Consider the following 9,666-nt stretch of genomic DNA (forward strand, 5'->3'; position numbering starts at 1 on the left):
CACACACACACACACACACACACACACACACACACACACACACACACACACACACACACAAAATGCAGAAAACTATAGAAAATCTTGATTTAGCACTTTGAGGAAACTTTAAGGAAAGAAACACAATGTAGAAAAATCTACTTTCAGGTAGATTTTATACAGAAGTGACATAGTTTGACTACATGAGTTTGGCTGAATGGAAGAACTTGTTGTACCTCATGTTTTCTACTGTGTCCTCAGGCATGGGGGCCACCGTCTGCACGGCCGGCAGATTCTTACTCGTGGCTCCATTGACAAAACTGGAGGAAGAGGAGGTAGAAGCAGCTGCGTCAGTGGCTCCTGCGGGAGGAATAACAGAAGCGAATCACATTAATGCAAGGCAAAAATAATTTCAGATTTATACAGATGGCTGACAAATTAAAGGAAAGACGTCCATTAGGCATCTTATTATGATGTTAAGCCTCTAAGTGCTGCAAAAGCACGCTACGGCACTTGCTTTTGATGATGGTGGTGGTGTGTAACTCATTGGTGCACTTTCTGCCATATGTGTTCAACTGGGTCAAAATATGGTAAGTGTGAAAGCCATCACACATGGCTTGCATAATTTCTGCACTGATCAAACCATTCAGTGGCCCCCTAATGGCCTTTGAATGCAGGCATTGTCACAGTGGAAGAATACCACTTTGAATCAGGATATAATATTTCATCTCAGCATAAAGGTGACCACCAAACAACTTTGCACTGATTTTTAGTGACCCCTCCCACTAAGTGAACAAGTGGATACACGAAAACGCAATGCTATGTCTTATTGTGTTTTAACTATCCTTGTCAAGTACCAAGCAGAAATATTTAGGTAACTAAAAATAGACAGTAAAGTGTGGTCAATTCAAAGCATTTAAATACTACCACAAGATTTGTTGAAGAAAGAAGCAACACCTTATTCAAAACCATTGTCTATCTTCAGGGAAATTCCATTAAAGTTACATCCAGTGCTTGTAAATGGTTTTAATGGCACACAGATTGAAATGACTGAAAGAAAATGAAGGAAGGATGGGAGGTTATAAAAAGCAGCCACAATCTGGCCCCTGACAGTAGACTTCAGCCCAAATTTCAACCAAGTAGAACAAATTATGCACTTTAACTAAATCCAAGTGCAACTCAGCTGGTTCAAACTTGTGCCAGCAGGGACACATGGAACTGTTTTGTTTAGTAAAACGACAAAGATGAAGAATCAACCAACATATCGAACATATCGGAAAAGCTTTAAACAAGCCAAGAAATTTGGATATTGTGACAACTGTAATTTAAAGGTGAAACCTGAGTCAGAGCTTCTTGGCAGCATAGTCGCAAATATAAAATCATTCTGACTGTCCTTTTGAGAGGTCAGACCAGTGAGAATGATATCATGTGGTCTGGGTGAGAGTCTGTGGATTTAGCTGAAAGCACACTTTCACTTGGGTACATTTCTCAAATTCCTTCACAAGGCCTCAGAGAGGAGAGTGATTTGCATTACCATTATTATTATTATTATTATTATTATTATTATTATTATTATTATTATTACCATTATTACCATTATTATCATTATTATTATTATTAATAATAATGATAATTATAATGATAATGATAATGATAATGATAATAATAATAATAATAATAATAATAATAATAATAATAATAATAATACAGCACACTAAAAGGTGTTTGAAATCCTTTGTGCTTCTTTGTGTTAAGTGGGGTATTTCAAAAGCCAGAGTACACTGGCCCTGAGGTGAATCCTGCTCAATGCAGCACAGCCTCGGGAGAAGCAATGTGACAGCAAGGGGGGAGAGGCCATTTAGTCAGTCAGATCAAAAGCCATGCGCCATAAAAAGTCAGGGTATGCAAATTCACTTTTGGCAACAACAAAAAAAGATTTGTTTTGCTGTACAGTTGAAGCAGATTAAAATTAGGGTGGTGTCTAGACAAATCCTGGTGGCTAAACAGCCATTTTCACTCTCAGAAGCACAGGGCTGCTTTGGGGAGTCAAAAAAGGTAAAGAGTGCCATCTAGTGATAGCAAAAACCACCTGCAAGGACATCCAGGATCACATGATCATACACAGTAAAAACACTTTGTTCTATTCCTAGAATAGCATCATTTAACGGAAAATCAGGAGAGGTCAGTAAGATTACAAGTAATTGCAACTTGTAATCTTAATACTGAAGCAGTATTATGTAAATCCTAGCAAGGCTACTAGGACTGAGTGTAGGATTTGAACAACGTGGTTTTAGTCCAGCAACCTTGTTTGTAGCATACCCGTAGTGTTTATCATGCTTTTGGGGGTCGCAGAGGTAGCAGCAAAGATGTTGGGGGTGCTGCCAGTTGTCAAGCCTGGAGAGGTGCTGCTGCTGCTTCCCAGGGTGTTAACTGCTAGGCTGCCAGGGGAGGTTTTCTTCACAGGCACCACCACACTCCTACATCAAACACACACAGAATGTCTTATTTATATATGCACCAAAAATGATGCATTGAAAACGAAAATAAAATGACGTTATTAAAAAAAAAACACAGAACAGCTACAGGGTGTTGTAATTGCTGCAGGTGTATGAGATTCAAACTCTACATTATAAAAAAAAAATGCTAACACAATTGACTTATATTCTTGATTGAACAGCATTTTAAATATGTTTGGATCCAGAATTAGGCCTTTTATATATGACATTCTGCTTAACAAAAAGAGAGAGTCATTTGTTTTAATAAACAGAAGGTTAAAAAAAAAGTAACACAGTAACAGTTAAAAAAAAAGGATATAAAACTAAAGGAACAAAACAATCTACAAAAAAAATATGGATGAAGCAAGACGCAAGTTTAAATCTTACAGGAAAAAAAAAAGACCTGTTTTTAAATAAATTCAATCAGATGATAGCAGAAAGCAATTAGCATGAGCAAACCTGGTACCAAAGTCATTCATGTTTTAAGGGGGAAAATATCTGCATCTCTTACTCCTTCCAGGGCCTGCCACTACGAGCATGCGGACACATTAGTCAGGGCATTTGAAGGGTAAACATCCTGCCCTGTAACTCCATCTTTCAACGTAATGCATGCAAGGCAAACTTAGACACACATGTACACATGAGGCTTAAGTAAATAAACATGAGAACCAGCCAGCGAGCTACTACATTCCCTTACATCTGCTCTTGCCTCCAGTGGTCCCCTGGTGCAGCCTGGCCTGAAAACATCCCCAAGTCGAACAAAAGACTTTCCAGAAGCAGATTTGGGAATTCTCTACTTGGCGTTTATTCTATCCAGAGCCACAGAACATAATCTGCTTCACAGTCAGAAACTATATGAAGGGTGTAGGCATATTATGGCAATTACTACTGGTTTTACTTTGTGATCCTAGATAGACAGGAACACAATAGAAAATAAAAATGCAACCAAAGAAACCAAAAACTTAAAAACCCCCCAGCTACAATCAAAAACAAATATGCACATACGGAAGTCAAAAATTACGGGTGGCTTTTTCATATAAGCTACTGCACAAAACAGAACATGGTATTATGATGAAAGGGACATTGTTTATTAACTTAGGAAATAAAGCATGTTGCTTAGGATGGAAATGACACTTGTGACCTTATGTAATGACAAAAGAAAAAGCACAGGCACACCATTAAACCACCAGACTCCTCAGTTCACATGCAATCTGACTGGCCAAGGATTAAAGATGATCTAGTGAACTTGGCTCTGCAAGAGCTCCCTGACAGAGAAGAGAAGGAAAGCTTGTCCTTATCGGGTCTGCAGTTGGCCTTTGGGTTTGTGAAGGTGCCAGATAATGTCTCGTCCAATCTCCTGCAGTTACTCTCTGTGACACAGGCCAGGCCTTTGCTCTGTCACGAGCTAAGCCTGTTGTCATCTGAACCAAATCCCCAGAATCCTTCCTCCACAAAAACAACACAGACGGTTGTTGCTGTTTTGTATCTACAGTCACAGATCATGTAAAACATGCCCTGGGAAACAGAGTTTGCCTCGGATGCGTTTCAGGCTGTTGGGTAATTTATTTTACTGATTCTGCTCAAAATATTAAAAAGTATGATGTTTAATTTCCCCCCAAAAAATACCTCTCTACTTTGTCTTGACGGAGAGAGAATATTCAAAAAGCAGATATAATTGCGCATTAAGCAGAAGGTGCAGCCCTGGTGACAACGACATAACAAGCATACAATAATAAAAATAATAGTGAAAGAAAAAAGCAGTTGAAACTTACACACAGAATAACAGAGAACGAGAGAGCGCCAGGAAAGCTTGAAAGCCTCCTGAAATATTAATATCTCCTGGGATACAGCTGTGCTCTGGAGAACACTGATGACAAGTATCATTTATTTAGCAGATCTTCATAGTTCTCAGTGAAATATCATTGACAGATTTCATGTTTTGATTGCAGGGGATTTTTGTGAATGTCCTCTTGTTTGCCACATTCACCCCTTCCTCACGTTCCTGCAGGGGCCTGCCCATGCTTTGGCATGGCCTGGGCATTACATTAGATCTACAGTATGTTGAGAAAACATGAAACTCTTTCGATGAATAATTCATTAGCCGGGTGCTCATGAATCATGTATAGATTATCTAGTGCATATTTTATTAATAGGATTGTCTTAATTGAGTTGCGGAGAATAAAGGAAGGATTAATCTTGAAATGAATATTAATGAGGTCTGCGGCTGTGAGGGATGACTGCAATGTAAAGTATGACCACAGAAATGTCTCCTTTGTAGATCTAGAGCAGGAATCTAATCTAATAGCACTTTATTCAGAAATACAAGGAATAAAGCAGCGCAAATGTGCTGTGGTAAAATTACACATGCAAATTTAATTTAAAAACAGTTATCGCTGCTCTTCTTCACATGAACAATCAAATATGTAGAGAGGGGACCAATAATATCTGAAATCTGGAGACTTTTAGCAGATGATAAAAGTAAATATTTGATTTTATTTTCATCCATTTAAATACGGCTTTCGAGGACTTTAAACCCCTCCTCTGTGAAAGTGTCTAGCAGAGGGGCCGCGGTGACAGCTGCCCCTGTGCACTCCACTTTCAGCCATTTTTCCCCTCCTTCTTTTTGATGTTGTCTCTCCCAATCTATTTTCATCCTGACAGACAAATGAAAGGTCCGTCCACGGCTGGCAGTTCATTTCGCTGGCAGGTGGCAAACAATTAGACACAGCAAATAGAGGCTGGAGAGGGAGTGACATGAAAAGCATGAGACAAAGTTGTAAATGTGGTCAGGAGCCTTTGTGTAAAAGCATTTCAAAAATAATACACTTTGCCGCGGCGACTCATTTCAGGCTGCCACTTTCCATTAAGGATGTGAGCGGTGAGGACGATGGCTGGCTGCGGTGTCGTGCGTGGCCACTTCTGTTCAATCTGTCATCAACGCCCAGGAGACCCCCACCCTCTACGCTGTCCAGTTTCCACATACCCCTTCATCGTTTCCCCTATTCATCAAGCTCACCTCAACCCAGCTCAGCAACAGCATGCATTAAGGAGAAGGGAGGCCCCCATTGTTGTTCCTGACCCGGTGGGTCCTCTGCTTTCTCTCTGAGGTCTGAACGCGAAAAACTCTGACCAACTAAGTGGTTTCCAGAGGAAAGGGTTAGTTTTGGTTTGTGCCAAACAAACTTAAATTACTTTGTGAAAAATGATTATTTCAAAACTTTATCAGCCACAGGAAACAGAGTTCAGAGGAACTGATGCTTGAAATCCCTGTAGAAGCAGGTTTGTAAACACACAAATCCAAAAAGATTACTGTGTGGTTTTATCTAATCCAGGAATTTAAATAAACTGCAGCAGACCCACCATGCCTCAGATACTCTTTTTAAACATGGGAATCCTTTGCTTTGTTGAAAGAATACAATACAAGTGGCCTGAAATGAAAAAAAGTGCTGCAAGCTACTTAGAAACCATTAGCGCTAAACTGGATGACTAAGGTAAACCCTGAGGATTTACATCACTGTTCTGCAGCCACTCAAGATGCTGCACACACCCAAACATATCGACAGAAATCCGCTGATGATTCAACTCAAAGATTTTTTTAGGAAAGATCTTTTCTTTCCTATTATTTCTTAAAAACATGAAAATCAGACCCTTTTGTAATCCATCACAGTCGACATTGGCCAAACCAATGATACTGTGACTTTCATTTAAAAAAATGCAAAACAAATGTTCACCTTGACAAATCTGAAACTCAATAAAGAGTGTTCACTGATTTTCGTGTTGAAAAGAAAAAGGAGGGATTGTTTGCAATAATATCTTGGCGCTGTTTAGCTGGCAGAGAAAAACTGAAGCACCATCATAGAAATGATTCACTTCCTCACCTGTCAAAGGAGTGAAACTGCATGGGCAGCATGGCCTGGGCCTTGGCAGCAGGGTCTGGATAAGATAAAGGTTCCACCCCAGCCTCCATGCCCTCCATTGGAGCTGCTACCAGACTCTTCAAAATCTCTTTAACATTGATGCCCTTGTTGGGCTGACTGATGCTGGTGACAGAGGAGGTCGGTTTCAGCACCTCCACACTAGAGGATTCAGACAAGCTCTCCTGGGACTTGTTAACCTCTGAGGAGAGTGTAGATATGAGGTCATTCACGACACTTGTCCCTCCAACGCTGTGGTCCACGTCAGACCCATTAAGGACGCTGGCTACCTGCTCCTCCCCGATCCCAGAGTCTGTGTGGGGAAGAAAGCTTTCCGTGTGGAAATCTTCTGATGGTACAAGATGGTCTTTACTGCATTCAAAAGTTGGAGCTGTTTCTGTAAAATATACACAGAAAACTGAAAGTTAAAAAGGCTGAGACTAGCGTTACCAACATAAATATAGTACATTCATTATAAATGATAAGTCTAGTCATAATTTTTTTCATTTATGACTGACTGAGTCAGAAATAAGTACGGTGTAATGTGTGGTATGTAATGTTTACTGGATAAACAAGTTAATTATTCAAACTGTGTCAATCTCTACACTAAATAGGGCACCATATATCACGCATTTTAAAAACACAGTCAGTAGTCTGACAGGTGTCAAAATAAAATTCAAATAGAATTTCTTGACATAGAAGAAATTGGTATTTTTTAATGGTTTTTAAGAAGTTAAGTAAATATGATACCAGTATTTGTGAGGACAAATAAATTCCGTGGTTTGGTTTACAATCGTCCCCAAATAGTAAATTTAGCATGTGTAGAACGAGCCACATGCCAGGACAGTTTCTTACCCACAAGTTCTGATTCTCTGGTGAGATAATGTTTTTCCCCCTCCATGGTAATAAGCATGAATCCTTTTCTTCAGCTTTCTTCAGCCTAAAGTCATGTCTATTTAATAGTTTGAGCTAGTATTCTGCGAATTTAAAAAACAAACAAACACTGCACTGTGCATCTCTACATACATGGGGAACTTAGTCATTAAAATTAGGGTCTATGTATGGATCAAGTCTTTTTTCATTTTTCCTGAAAATGCAGAGGTGCCTCTCTCACTCTCACTGGCTCATCCTGACCCAGTGGCAACCTAGATGCAAGGGTGGCCTTATTAATATTCATCACATGCCCCCTAACGAGGTCAACAGGGCTTGATTTAGCTAGCAAGTCTACTGGCTTCCTGGTCCATCAGACAATCGTCTGCCACATGCCGTCTGGAAAATTCCCCCATTTTCTGGTGAAATTTATGAAGGCGGCAGTGTGCCTCTCTCCTCCCAGCAACCTCTATGATCCCATTCTCCTCTGGTGGATTGCTTGCCTAATGGGGACTGACAGATGGGGCTGAAAATAGCAAGCCTGGCTCCAGTGCCCCAAAAACCCACAGTAGTTGGCCAGCATGCGGCCGTTTTCTCATCTTTTAACTTCTTGCTGCTCATCTTCACTTTCTTTATTCTGTGTGTTAAACTTACATGTTTCCTTTGGCCTCTCTCCTCTTCCCGTTTCTTTTATTCTCTTCACCTTTTGTGTGAATTAAAGTTGATGAAGTGTGCTCACTCGTGCATTTCATAATAGTAAGTTGGCACTGCAGCAGACATTGTGCTCAGCCTTTGTAGCCAGCCACTGATTTCCTTTCATGTGACTTAATGTATGATTTATGACTTGAGGCATGTACTTCCTTTCATTTCAAACAGAATGTTGATACCTATTCAAGTTCATAACCACCATCTCCAGCACCAGTGTTCTTGCTTCCACATTTAATTTGCTGCGGTGCAATTAGCAGAGCTCATGAATAAATCATAGGTGAGTTAGTGGAGTGCAGCAGGATATCCCTGTTATTTTATTGGAGGAGCGCTCATAGACTGGCACTAGAAGGACCAAGGACACTTAACATTTGTGTATATCAGACAGTCACTTCAAACTGAGATTAGCTGAGCAGAAAAACAAGTTTAATCAGGGAAAGGCCTGGCATAGCTGTCCACACCTGTGCTGGTTGGTGAGTTGATCTCCTGACGCATGCTGCGGCCTGACTGGCTGCTTATTCTGACGGTCTCACGTTGGGGCTCAAGGATGTCACGGTATTTGGAAACCATGAGGACAGAGATGAAGTATACCACAGCTAAAGCCAGGAACTGGGCTTGCTTACTGTCATCCTGTAAAGAAGTATCACAAAAATGCCACTTTGTATTCAGAATATACATTTTGACACAATCCACTGCTGCTGTTTTAAACACTTCTCACAGTATCTTACATACAAAGCATGAAAGTCACAGCGAGTAAGGTAAATATTCTCAACATATTTCTACATTTGCTTTGTATGCATGTTGATTGTAGTATGTTGTGGATTCCATCCCTGCTAACCTGCAGGGTGAAATCCTCTTTTCACACTCACTACCTCACCTTTGTGACAAACACATGTCTGGACTCACCACATCACGAAACACCACAGCACGGAGTCGATTGATATCCACATCCTGCAGAAGGCGATCGGGGTCCTTGATGGGAGACAGGTTACTAGGGAGAGTCTCTATGGCTGTCTAAAGCAGAGAGACGACAGGACGTGACATGCTACTCCGTTTCATCAAAGCTCACCTTTATGCGTGTTTTTTCCTTTCAGATTATTTTAGGGATTAGAAAAAAGATAACGATCATAGAGCTTAAAAAAATCTGCTGATATGGTGGGTTCAAAGTCAGATTTAGTATCACTGGATGTTCAGATGATACAAAGAACTGTTTGTCCCTCTACGCATGTCACATTATGAGCACTGGTCAAAGTTTTCTCTCACTGGTGGTTCTCATGCTTTTTTGCCATGAATCACTTCAAAAGCTGGAAAACAGTTCACACCCCACGGGCTGCAATTTTTTTTTATCAATAATGAACAAAGACATTTTGATCTGTATTTTATTTTAGTGAATCAAAGATCAGCAGTACAGCATCAATCTCTTGCTTACCCTCCCTACAAAAAACATTTATTCAACTTTAATGGCAATTTAGCTTTTATATAATTCATTTGGATTTGTAAACAAAGAGCATCAAACAGAACAGGGAACTTTAATTCCTAGCAGCTAAGTCAGGAGACAGGTCATATGTGGCATCACATCCTACCTTGCTGGTAGCGTTATGCAGGATTTCCTGAGTCTTGTTGTTGAGAATGGAAGACGTATTTCCCCTTTCCCTGTGTCTCTGCCTGCACTCCAGACAGTTTCTAACGGCCACACAACACAC

General features: G+C 40.3%; 1 protein-coding gene across 4 annotated transcripts in view; it reads right to left on the reverse strand.

Annotated features, from left to right (window-relative positions):
• nbeab (neurobeachin b) overlaps positions 1-9,666 on the reverse strand; it is a 199,255-nt gene that overhangs the window by 104,394 nt on the left and 85,195 nt on the right. For 3 of the 4 annotated variants that reach the window (XM_013911567.1, XM_013911566.1, XM_013911569.1), the window contains exons 27-32: positions 9,547-9,666; positions 8,870-8,977; positions 8,425-8,593; positions 6,353-6,785; positions 2,299-2,456; positions 216-339 (exon numbers count right to left, since the gene is read on the reverse strand). In XM_013911567.1, the coding sequence (XP_013767021.1) occupies positions 216-339; positions 2,299-2,456; positions 6,353-6,785; positions 8,425-8,593; positions 8,870-8,977; positions 9,547-9,666 (1,112 nt within the window). The remainder of the gene's footprint in view (positions 1-215; positions 340-2,298; positions 2,457-6,352; positions 6,786-8,424; positions 8,594-8,869; positions 8,978-9,546) is intronic. The other variant, XM_013911568.1, reaches the window with a different exon arrangement.

Source organism: Pundamilia nyererei, unplaced genomic scaffold (assembly GCF_000239375.1).
Source record: "Pundamilia nyererei isolate P.nyererei 1_Seehausen unplaced genomic scaffold, PunNye1.0 scaffold00066, whole genome shotgun sequence".
In the NCBI taxonomy this organism is placed as follows: Eukaryota; Metazoa; Chordata; class Actinopteri; order Cichliformes; family Cichlidae; genus Pundamilia; species Pundamilia nyererei.